At 38.8% G+C, this 13,218-nt stretch overlaps 1 protein-coding gene across 1 annotated transcript in view; it reads right to left on the bottom strand.

Moving 5' to 3' along the window:
• Positions 1–13,218, bottom strand: part of LOC114068709 (glutamate receptor ionotropic, delta-1) — a 248,750-nt gene that overhangs the window by 122,432 nt on the left and 113,100 nt on the right. Inside the window, exon 3 of the mRNA XM_027905054.1 lies at positions 4,852–4,905. Coding sequence (XP_027760855.1) covers positions 4,852–4,905 — 54 coding nt within the window. The remainder of the gene's footprint in view (positions 1–4,851; positions 4,906–13,218) is intronic.

Here is a 13,218-nt window from a genome sequence, read left to right as displayed (position 1 = left end):
AGTCTGGTTATAATTAATAGTTTCTACAAAGTCAGCATCAAGGAACTGTAAATGTAAAAAATGTTTTAATGTAAAAACATTAAAACCTCATTTTGCCATCAGGTAATTGCCTTATACTTTCTTTTATCTTCTGCTATACCTAAATGTTTTCTGGTTGCTTTTTATGATACCTGGTATGACTCATTCTGAACCACAGCCTCATTTTATAGTCACTTACTCTGTTACACCTTTACACTCCTCCCTTTTTCTTCTCAACACTTTTTCTTTAGAAGTCATCTCTAATTTCAGGTTCTGAAGTTAACCCACTGGAATCATGACAGTTTTAACAGAATTCCACAGATCTTTTGTCATCCTTTATTTACTGTATTATCTTTCCAAAAGCACTACTAGTTTCCTAAAGTTGTGAAGTCTTTTTATTGCTGTCTGTTATCCCCATTGACCTTTTCTCACCTCTTCCTCTTCTCCAAACAGTGCATGCTACCATGTCATAATCACTTTCACACCAATTATCTTCTGGCTTCCTCAGCCCATTCTTCCTTAGCCATAATGAAATCTGAACTGATGGCTACCTTAACTTTTTTTAACATGAAGGGATAATGTTCTCAATCACAGGAAATTGTCAAGTCCTGTCTGTATCCCAACATTACTTTTTTGACTGCCAGGAAAATTAAAATCTTCCTTTATTTTAATTTCTTTTCTCTGGGGCGTTTTTTTAAAAGAAAAAAAAAAAAAAAGAAAAAGACACTTAAAAAAAAAAAAAAGTCTTTCTCAGTCTTTCTCTTTCTTTTGTGTATTTCCAGGCAGCTTTTGAACAAGGTTTGTCCCTCACTTCTCCGTAAGTTCATATGGTATGGGCATGTAACATTATAATCTCTTCATCACAACAAGTCTTTCATGAAAAATAATCTCCTATATAATCAGTAGTCTTGTGCTTTTTCTTGCCATGTCTTACAGCTTTGAATTAAACTTCTGAAGAGTGGTGGAAGTTTATTGAAAAAGAAATTAAAGGACGGATGAGATAACAGTAAAACAACTCTCAATTGAACTATCAGTCAAACTCAGTACCCATTTCTCTTCCATGAAGAAGAGTTCATTGTGTTTCATACTGATTTACATGTAAAAATAATGAGCGTTTAGAAAATTGGAATTAGAATTAAATGTAATAATATGAGGGGATAAAATACCATGTTAAATTTGATTATTTGTTTTGGTCCGTATTACAGTTTTGCAGGATAGTATATTTTATCTTTTCTCTATCCTTGGAATGGAGAAAATTTCAAAACCATTAAATGTCCCAGAGAGAAATATGGTTTCTAATGCTATTTATCCTCCCAGACCTACTGGTGTTTCTAATAAAGAAGCAGACACAGGCTCCCAGAGCCCTGCCCTGGTACAACCACATACAAACTCAGATTCAAGTAGTGCCCTTGTGCCTCTCCCACAGATACATGCTCCGGGGAAGGCATAGCATTTTCTTGGAAAAGGCAGAAAAAGAGAAGTGGAGAACGAAAAACGTCACGAGGAACAGAGATGCTTGATGTCAGGTATGAAAGAGAAAGAAAAGAGAAAAATAAAAATAGGAAGGGAAACTAGGAAAAAAAAAAGACAGGAAATTAACATCCAAAAAACAAGGGTTGTCTACAGCTATGCCAGTCATGCCAAAGGAAGCAGCAACACACATCTATCAAAGCTGATGGGTCACTTCAACAATTAAAAGCACAAACAAAAAGGGCACAAGCAGAACACTGGTATGTTCTAGCAGATCTTCCATAGGGTCCAAACTGCCAGTCACTGGCAACTCCCAACACAGGTAATAAAATGTTTTGGACTAATCTGGAGACACAGCTAAGCATGTCATTGTTTGGAAGAGTTGTTTGCTTTTGCATGGCTTTATACAGAAATCACAAGTATTCTTGCTCTTAAAAAGCTACTCGGCATGTTTAACCCAGAATTCAGGAAGAATTGCTACCCAAATGAATGCCAGGGATGGTTTAGTGTTTCTAGATAAATAAAAAAAAGTGCAGATGATGAAATATAAATCTAAAAGGGGGTGGGTAGTTAGAAAAAGATTTTTCCCCCTCTAATCTCCAGTACTTTTGACGGTTCTGCAAGTTTGAAACGTAACACGTCTGAAATCAGAAAAGTAGACACACTTAAAAGTATATATTTTTAAAGCAGTAAGGTTTTTATGACTTGGCTTCAAAGAGGACGTATGAGGACATGATATTGCCTGCTAAGACCCATCTCTGTGTATTATCTTATCCTAGAAAACTTGCCATGTACTGTTTCAGCCTTCCAACCCTATGCAATAAATTCAACTCTCAATTCACTGAGTTGACAGAGTCCTATTGCACCAGCAGTGGTATCCAAACTCAACAGATGCCCCAGCACAGAGACCTGGGTTACTGAAAGCTACCAAACAGGATTCTGACAGTACAGCTCTGTAATTTGGGAACAACTCTTATATTCCACATTCGTTCATTTGCTGGTCGATAAGCTTACCAGCCATAGAGATTTAATTTATCTCATCCCAAGCTGGGCGGTGCTGCTCACCTAACAAAATTTAAGTCTAACTCCAAAGCCTAACTCCTGACTTACTGTATGAGAAGGTGCACAAGTTAAAAAACCCGCAAATTATTAGTAGAGGGATAGTAAACTAGATTTAAGTGAAATAAAACAATAAAAAAGATCTCTTATTGAAATAATAGCATGCTATGTAGTCATTCTTACTACAGCAAGGTAAGTCCAAGTTTCAGATCCTCATTGGTTTGACAAAAGGTGAAAGACAGGGCAGAAAAAAGGTGTTCCAGACCAGTAGACCTCAGCAATCTAAGCTGTTCAAGGTCCTTAAATTCTTCAGCCCTACACTTCTCTTTCCTTGCAATAGGATCATTAGGTCACACAGAACATGGGGTGAACAGGAAAGGGTGGGATTTTTGATCTGCCTGGGAGAAAAAAAGGCCTAGCTGAGTTTTTGGTACATTTACATAATGGACTGCTTCACTTCCAGAATTACATCAAAAAGAGCTGATTTGACTGGGAATAGTTGATTGTTGGGCATTAAAAGTTCATTCCATTCTTCAAATCACAGCAACAATCAGCATTATATTTTCCATCAAGTACTCCTGTAGTTGTCACTACTACCAACTGGAAATGATGATCAGTCTGTCTTCTTACTAGCATGGGGGTATTCACATGCACACTTAAATAAGAAGCAAGCCATAAGGAATCTCCATCTGCCTTTAGATGCATTCATGTGGATGCTTAATGTACCTTCTTTTCATAGTAGCTCTAAGCACACACACAAAGACCAACACTCTTCTGTTAAAGAGAGGACAGTCAAGAGATTTATGCCTGCAAAGAGTTCCTCAAAGTTTCATGAGTCTAAAAAGCTTCTGTAATTGTCTGTTAGAATTTAATGTCATTTTATGATATTTATAATTATGGGTACTAATATTTTTCACCAGAAAGTTATACTTTAGATTTACATGTTGCTATCATGGCTTCCCTACCCAGTCTTTAGCCATAATAGAGAAAAAATAAAAAGCTCCCAAAACAGAAGCAGAACTGAGACCCTGTGTGATGTGCTCGTGCATGTGTATGCATGCACATGTTAGTGCATGACTGCTGAAGGCTTTTATTGTGATGTTCCAGATTCAGGCTCCATGAAGTGAGTTTTAACATCTGAACAAGTAACACAACAATAAAATACTCACCAATGCTCCCCCTCTATAAATGTTTAGGGAAATATGCACTGTATTATCTTTATGTGGATATAAACACTGACTCTCTGGGCACCTTGCTGATGTTTTGTAGTGGGTCATTACTGCAGCTGACAAGGCAGGAGGTACTTAAATGTAACAAGGATCAGAAAGAATTTATAAAGCCTTCACAAGCTGGGATTTCACTAGCTTTCCCTAACCCCTATTTAATTACATAGCCTTTCTAATGCCACACAGTACAATTTATAGGTACAATTAAAACTTGCCTATCCGAAATTATTAACTAGGTGCAAAGAAAGGAATGAGAAATTAACCAAGGAATTCATTAATAAATTAAAGGCTATGCATTTATAGTATAAAAATAAGACAGTGAACACTGTTTTTTTAACTTAGATATTATGCTATCTTTTAACAAATCATTATTAAAACCACAAATGTATAAAATACTGCAATTTATCAGTGATTTATAAATTATTATATATGCTACAACATTTCATCGCTTTCTAAATTCAAATCTGAATGGATTCCCATTAGGACATAATGGTACTAAGGTAAAATAAATAATTGCAGTAGCAGGACAGGACACCGTTTGCTGCAGAGAGGAAACATCACATTTTGAATCTATGCTCTTCTGGATCTTGGCCAATACACCAACACAGTTCTGCACTAGAGAAAACCTGTGTATCACGTAAATTTGAATGAGCTAAGCTCCCAACCACCTCAGCGCTCTTTCCTGTCCTGGCACCTGCGTGAGGGCTTTCATAGCAGTGAAGAGTGAGCTCCTGGTAGATAGAGATGCCTATATTTGACATTCCTTTTGAGATATTCTCTGCTTCCCAAATTGCTAATGAAATAGCATCAGCATGCAGGTAAAAGTAAAGTCTCCCAGCTGCTATGAGGTATATTGGAAGCTTTATCTTGACCTCGGGTGTTGAACCTATGCCAGTTCAACTAAGACAGGCAAGCAATGACACTGCAGAGTTTGCATCTTGTGCCATTCAAAAAGAAAAAGTGTTAAGTATATGCTCAGTTCAGTTAAGTATATTCTCAGTTTGGTGTTTCAAAACATATGAAACAAAAAATGGTGATGAGTCAATGCAGAAACTATTTTCTCTTTTGACTTTCTTACCTCATTTACATAGACCCAGTGACTATCCTTTGATGCAAGGTTGGTTTCCACAGCCTACAAAAATAAAAAGAAACATAATAATAAAAATAAATAAAACATGTGAAATATATTCCAGAAAAAAACTTATATAAAAACGTACTATAAAGCTCATTTTGATTGTTTTAATTGCTATTGTTTCAGTATAGTTCTTTTCATCTCTTCCTCTGCTGCTCCATAGGACAGTCTCTTATAGGTGATATTCACCTTTCCCCGACTTCAGTTCCTAAACCAAAGTACCCTGACCATGTATATATACACCACAAAAGCACACTGGAGCAGGGTGGTACATCAGCATAAGGGCTTCTGTGATGAACAACTGCACACCAAACATGCAGTTCATGAGGTTTAGCTTTGGTATGATATATCTAATGCATCCTACTAGATTGAGTTTCTTTTCAACGTGCTTCCCAAAACATACTGTCTCTGCCTCACTGCAACTCTGGTAGTTTAACAGTTGGTTAACCTACTTCATGGAGAACACCACTCTGAGACACCCAAGTGAAGTTTATACAAGTCATCCTCTCTTCATATTTACACAATACTCAAGGTGAAGTTATGGTTTGCACGGTCACTTTTTCTGGCTTCCTGGAATGGACTTGGACAATCACAACATATTATAAAGAAAGAGCCCACCTCAGCAGTTAGCATATTTATCCATATAGAAGCAACCCTCATGGTTCACTAGGAAGCTAAAACCAGGAAAGATTGCTATCCCAAACAGCACTATTATTTATTTATATTATTAGTACCGAGGACCTCAGTGGAAAGATTTGGCAATGTATATACAAGTTCTTAACTACTTCCCTTGTTTGACATAGATAAACTCACTTGAAGATCCTTAACAGTCTAATAAAGCAATAGCAAGCACCAAGAGGTGTACATTACACTGCTAGTGATATTGTTAATGTCCTGCTTAATACATGGTTAAACAATTACTATTGTGTATTCATCTCACCTAATGAAACAGGACAGTCCCAGTGCACACACGTATTTCAGAAGGCGGTTCATTACACAAAGTTTTGAATGTTCCTGCCTTCAACCACTTCTTTCTTCTCTGCCAGTATGACCCCATTTATTGAACAGATATTCTTATTGCTCTGTTATAAACGCCCCATGAAATGAACATGGTTAAAAATCCAAATAACAGATCAACAAAATACTTCCAGTTACTGCTTCTTAACCTGGATAATTTTTGAACTCCATTCAAAAACAATTTCACTGATACAGAGAGACTCTGTAGACTGTGGCACTGGGCAGAGCAGGAACATCATCAACCACCTTCCTCTTCAGAACAGATTTGCATAATAAGCCTCTCAGACATTTAGCATCAGATGGGATGAATCACCTTCGCTGATGACACTGACTACAGATGACTGGCTTAGAATAAACGCCCACAACTTCTAAGGTTGCAGTGAAATGACAAGAGATCCATCCTTAATATAGGCTAAGGGAGTACTGTTACCTGATCCCCCAAAAAACCAAACAAAGCAAAACTTCATTAAGTAGCCAACACCAACATTTTTAACAATAATTTTAATTTATACTGTGCTTAAAAAAAAAAAAAAAGGTATAAATTACTTGCCTAAATAAATGTGGGTTAAAATTTTAATCATTTGCATTACCCACACAAACATATGAAAATTGAGGCCAGCACACATATCTCCACCTATTTCTCATGTCCACCAGGTGAAGTACTCCTTTAAAGAGACAAAAATCCCAAAAGAGAAACCGCAAGCTCATGGAAAGAGAAAAATCAACACAGACAGGGCACAGTAATTCTTTTCATCATCATAAACAGTATAACGGGAAAATAACGAAAACTGGTGTCAAAGCAGATGAGAACCACTAGAGACAACACTTCTGATAAAATAATCCTCTCCTAAGCATGCAGTGAAAAATTGTCCCCTTTGGTAATTGTCTCCTTTGCATTTATTTTAAGCTGGCAGGAAGATTAAACTGACCACCCAATTGAGGAATAGCAGCTCTTAGGAAAAGTAGCAGTGATGAACAGGAGGGCAAAACCTTGTACATTTTCTCCCTATTCACCCCCAAAAATGTTCAGACAAAGTCAAAATAGCCAGGTGTGGCAACATCTAGAGAAAAAGCAAAGTACTGCCAGCATTTCCAACACAGAATTAAATAATGCCTAGGTGCAGAGTTATTGCACTGGCTACATTTTGTGATTTATCTGCAACAGTGAGCAATTTGTATGAATAAATGCTAAGTCTGGGGAGCTGAAAGAGCCAGGGAATTTGAAATGAATTATTGTAACTCATTCTTCTGGGTTCACATATCTGGGCCAAAGTTTTTAAAATGAGGTGCCTAAATTTAGGTTGCTAAGAGTTTCTCTTTAGTCATCAGAGTGCTAGACCATTCAGTGCTCCTCCTACAGAGGCAATGGCTCTGCATTCTAATAGCTTGAAATGTATTTAGAAACATCTCCATAGATAGTCAATTTTAAATAGCTCTAAACGTCTTCTCTTAAGAACTGCAACACATAGCATGAACCATTACTCAAAACCCAAACATGCTGAGAGGGAGCAGAAACTTCTTGCATTTTGTGCTTCAGATTCTGCACCATATTTACAGACTTGACATCTTAAAAAATCCTAAAAAAAAAAAAAAATCTATTGAAAAACACCTCTCAGAGGTTTCAACTGTCTGATAGCACCAGTTTATTGCTGGAGGCTCATGAAAGTTAAGCAGTGTGAAGAGTAAAGTCCTGGAGACCTGTGATATCAGGAAAATTTACTGAGAATTCTCAGAATAAGAAAGAAATGACATGTTTGTAAGTTATGGAGTTTATTTTACTTTAAAGAGGAAAAACGTATCAGCACTGGGTAGATTACGGTCACTCATTTCTAATAATTCAAGCTGTTCAAGATTTTGCCATTTGCTTATTTTTGTGTCTGTCCATCCAAAAAAAAAAAAAAAAGAACTGTTTATGAAGCATCCCTGAAGGATCTATTACAGCCTATTTCATAAATGCACTCTATATAAAGAAAGTGGACTAGGAATTTGTGAGATCATTGTGGCTGAGGAAAAGTGCTGCCATCTATTGGGGCAGGATTCAAATGTTAAAATATGTAATGGGGAGTTTTATGAAAAAAATATGAATATACATTCAAAATGTCCTAGTTCTCTTTATACTTTATATGTACATAGGTTCTAGTTGGTACTTGGGAGTAATGCCTCACCATGTTTTTGTCAAATAGAAAATCTGCTTTTGAGATAAAGAGCACACTGGAAATTAAAGAGCATCCATCTTTCCTTTATTTTCTCTTGGAGTAGCAAATAGTTTCTACAAATTTGGAAAAAAAAGAGGTTTATTTGAGATTATATGCCCTTCTTCCTCCCCAGCTACGTTTCAAGAGCCAAATGTAAAATGCAGAACCCAAACAAGAGAATTGTAATAGACCCAGTGGACCACTATTAGTGACAACATGCAAATGATATTATCAGAATTGGGCCTGATTTGGAAGATGGGAAGGGGAGCAGAAAATGTAGAAAACTGTTTACAATTTCTCAGTAGAATGCATTTGCAATAGAAATGAAATAAGATGACTCTGGAAATCAAAATATGGGCATTAAGATTTCAGATCTCATAGCAACAATGATAAAAGCAAAAAATAAGATGCTGGATGAAAAATGATCCAAGATAGTTTCATGTATATAGCTTTGTTTACTTTTAAATATATAACTTAAAATAATTTACTGCCAATAATCCATGACAACATTATTTTACTGGAATACAGCGAAGAACAAATATTTACACTGCCTTTATGAATACGTAACTCGGTTCATTATTTTATCTAATGGCAGTTGCAGGATTAAGAGGAGAAGTTAGGAAAGTAAGCAATAAATACTGCTATGTTCAGAAATAAATCAATTCTGCAAAGGGGAAAAAAAAAAAAAAAAGGAACAGAAACAATCCTTTCCTCTCCAAGGATATAATGGGTGGCCAGTAATGGGGAAGGCTCTTTTCCACAATACCTGGCTGCTTTGCCAGGGTCAACACCTTGCTGTTAACAGCAAAAAGCAGGCTGCCTAGAAAGGAATGCAGGGATGAGTGGTCGGACACAACTGGGAGAGATGCTGGTGAGCGTTCAAACAAACCTAAGCAGACTGTTCCAGTGACAGCAGGATGTGCTAAAGAGTTTAGAATTACATGCATCAGTGTTATAGTTGCAAACCTGTTGTCTCCTTGCTATGTACCCAGGGGAACAGGCAGTAGGAATGTCTGGAAGCCCCATAACCAACCCCAGGATCCTAGAAGGAAATGTTGTGCAGGTGGCAAACACAGATGTTCCTGCTGTGTCTCAATTTTTGGAAGCAAGGGTTGCCACCCTGAAATCCGTGATATAAAATCCTGTTTTGCTACAAGGGATATCAAAATAGCAAAGGTTATTACTTGCACATCCTTTACCTTAATGGTGAGCATAAAGAGCATCACAGCTTTCCAGAATGAAAAAATGATACAGAGTAAACTGGGGTGTTCACAGTTAGAAAATAGTTTGAAAAGGGTGTCCTGAGAAATACTGAAAGAACACAAAACCAAAAATATTGCCAGCTGTCATAGTTTAATTCTAGCCAGAAACTAGCCAGCTTGCTCACCACCCTCAGCTATCCCAGTGGGATAGAGAGGAAAAACAGGAAAAAAAAAAAGGTAACATCTGTAGGTTGAGATAAGAACAGTTTAATAATTGAAAAAAATAAAATAATTAAAAAATAACTGTAATAAAAATGGAGACAACAAAAAGACAGAGAAAAATAAACCCCTAGAAAGGCAAATGGTGACCAATACAGCTGCTCAACACTTGCTGATCGATGCCCAACCCCTTCCCGAGTTGATTGGTGGCTCCCATTAAACTCTCTCCAGTTTATATACTGGGCAGGGTGCTCTATGGCATGGAATATGCCTATGGTTAGTTTGGGCCAGCTGTCCTGGCCATGTTCCCTCCTGGCTTCTTGTGCACCTCCTCCCTGGAAAACACGGTAAACTGAAAAGTCCTTGAGCGAGCACAACTTGGCAACAACTACAACATCGCTGTGTTATCAACATGATTCCCATACTGCCTGCAAAACACAGCACTGTACAGCTACTGGGAAACAAAATTAACTCTATCCCAGCTGAAACCAGGACTCTAAGTGATGACTAATTACAGTTGTCATCAGAGAGCAGACACACCTGCAATGCGGTGACTGCTCTGCGTCACTGGATCATTCATCCCCACACCACAGCTCCAGGAACCAGACCCTGTGTCGTGGTTTTGCCCATCAACCCATCCCTGGGGCTGAGGATGGTTTTGTCCAGGTAATTTCCGGACAAAAAGGCCAATCAAAAGTCCAGTAATGCCTTTGCTAATTACATCTTCAAGAAAACGGAAGAGAAGGTTGTTGGCGCAGTTGGAATTAGTAGTAGCAGCCATGTAGGGGAGAGGAGTAGCGGGCCCGAGCAGGGCCAGACTCCCTCCTCCGTCGGCTTGGGCCGGGGTGGGGGGAGCAGGTGCAGCATTGAAATCCTCCCTTTTCTCTTGTAAGAGAGTGAAGAAAAAAAAGTTTAAAAGATGAACTGCTTAGACAGAAACTGTTGTGGAAGAATTCCAGCCAAAAGATAACGGAGCTTCCAAGGTCAGAGCTGGTGGCTGAAGCTGCAGCAAGAAAAGTAAAATGTGAAAGGGGGGGCTTGTTTCCCCCCTGCCTTTCGCTCTCTCTCCTTAGCAGGAAAAAGACTGAAAAGTAAACCCTGCTACTTGTAAAAGTTTGTTGGAGTAAGGAAACCTCCCCATGCAGCTGATAGAAGAGTCTGTGGATGTATTAAAAAGAATCGAGACTTCATGAGAAGAACTGAAGTGAGGCAGAGTCCTGGTGAAGATTTGTGACCCTGAGAGAAACCTGTGCTGGAGCAGTGACAACTCAGGTGAGATACTAGGACCCGTGCGTGTGTGGATCTATACTGCTGTTGAAGATTTTGTGACCCTGAGAAATTTCATGCTGGAGCGAGACAGCCCATGTGAGATATTAGAATCCGTGCGTGTGTGGATTTGTGCTAGACCCATGCCGAGAAGTCTATCAAGGACTGTTCTCCCATGGGGAGGGACCTCCATAGGGAAACAGGGGTGGACTCTTAAGCCATTATCCCCTGTAACCCTGTGGAAGAAGATCCATAGTAAGCAAGTGTCCCCTTGCAAGCCTATGGAAGAAAAACCCTTCAGGACCTGAGTAATCTCCAGCCTTCAGTCTTAGCCCAGGAGGGGGGTAAGCCCAGCCCTGGAAGCCAACACAGAGCGAGAAGAAAAGAGAAGAAGTTCCAACTGTAATGAAAGTGCTGCTGCTGCTGAAGATCTGTTGCTAGAGGGAGAAAACTGGAACCCCAAAGATACAGAATGAGACTACTTCTTCTCCTTGGACTAGTATAAAAGGGGAAGAAGTATTTCTATATATATTTATATATAGCACTTCAACTTGAGTAGAAATTGTTGTAAATATAATTCTTTAGTTTTTAATTTATTAGTAGTTTTTATTTTACTAGTAATAAATGTTTATACTATTTACCCCAAATCCTGTCTCTCTTTTATCTGCAAATACCTTCCCTCAACTAGTAGTAATTGTGTGAGGGGTGGAAAGCAAATTAACCCAAAGCAAAACCACGACACCCTGTCACAAAGCCCCTCCTACACAGCTGTATTCCTCTTGTGACCCCACTGCAGACCCCTACCAGCCAGACAGATCATGGCCAGCCCCAGGATGCTTATGTTAGGAAACTTCCCTGTCCAACCATCCAGGACCCACTTTTGGGTCACGCTCACACCACCTGGGCAGCCCCCTGAGGCTCTGAGGTCCCTGGGTAGCTACACCCCCCACTCTCACACTGAGGTTTCCCCACTGCCTCAGCCCCAGGTTTCCCATAGCAGAGTCTCACATGTCCCAGTCTCTAAAATAGTTTAATCTTGTTGTAATAACTAAATAACAGCTTGAGCTGGTACCTCTGAGGAGGGATCCTAAACAAAGGAAATGCTGGGATTTTATACTCTCACAGTATAAGCACGGGACAGTCTGGGGGTTGTCAGCTCCAGCCCTTGTCCCTCAGTGTGGCTGTGCCACAGGTCCCTGGGCCTTTTGTCATGCAAAGGGTCAGCAGTTCATGTCCTCTTGTCTGGGGCCCCCACCCAGAGCTCAGCATGGAGCTCACACTGAGCTGCACTCTGAGCTACCTGCACTGAAACTGAGGTACAGAATGTGCTGGCCAGCGAGCATCTGAAGAAGCAGCCTGCAGAAGACCCAAGTGGTTTTTTTTAGAGACCAGGACAGTGGCGGATGAGGTTAGGAAATACTCAGGGTCAACTTTACATTATAAAATTAGTAAAAAAACCCACAAAAATACGCCTTCGTCACATCATCATAGGTAAGTATCCCAAAACTCCAGTTCTTCTGAGGGAATTTGTCTCCTTTCCCTTCATATGTCTAAAATAACCAGTATGACAATGACAGATAAACCCCTTTTTTTACCTTTTCCTTCTTTCCCTCTTTTTTTTAGACTTTTTTTATTATTCATTATTCATAATGAAGGCGTAAGTAAAAGAGGGTTTGGGGAAGTAATCCTATCTAAATCTCAGCTCTTTACAAGTCTTTCATAAGGGATCAGTCTCAGCCCTTACAATTCATTACCTGCTCACTTTACACTTGCCACTGAACAGGTTTCAAAAGAAAATTCTTTCCAAGTCTTATCCCCAGTAAGGTTGCAGTTAGTCACCTGCTTCCAAAATCAGCTTTTTTTTTTTTCTTTTCCCTTCATATCCTTGCAGAAATTATTTGCTTACTGTCTTTTCTTCTCCCATTCCCCCAAAATAAGAAAAAATACTTCAGAACCATTTTAAAATCTACTATAGTAAAACTGCAGTAGGGAACAAAAAGAATCACTACCTTCTTTATAGCATTTTGTAACCCTGAGTCAAACCTAGGTCCAGCTGCTGCTTTCATTGTAGGAGATGGACTTGTATTTCTTAAAATGGCTTTGTTCTTGATTTAAATACCCAGGAAAGCATCCTAGGAATCAGGGAACTGTTTTTGATCCCAAAGAAGGGCTACAGACCAAGTTTCCAATGCAATACATCTGACAGTAATTAATTGGATAATATTGAAGTGCACCTGTTTATCTGAGAAGCTTTGTGTATGTCTTGAGACAAATAAGTTAAGATAGCAGATATGAAAAAGTCGATTTTAGTAGAACAGATGGGTTCGCTCTAAATCCCCTAGATATCCAATTTATATTTAGAAATTTCTTCAATTAAAATAGTGCAGTCCTTGTCCAGGTGTGATTTGCATAGG

The sequence above is a fragment of the Empidonax traillii genome, unplaced genomic scaffold, assembly GCF_003031625.1.
Source record: "Empidonax traillii isolate 1590-97213 ecotype Southwest subspecies unplaced genomic scaffold, ASM303162v1 scaffold1115:size468604, whole genome shotgun sequence".
Taxonomy (NCBI): domain Eukaryota; kingdom Metazoa; phylum Chordata; class Aves; order Passeriformes; family Tyrannidae; genus Empidonax; species Empidonax traillii.
The sequence above is the reverse complement of the archived record's forward strand: the minus strand, read 5'-3'. Positions and strand labels throughout refer to the sequence as shown.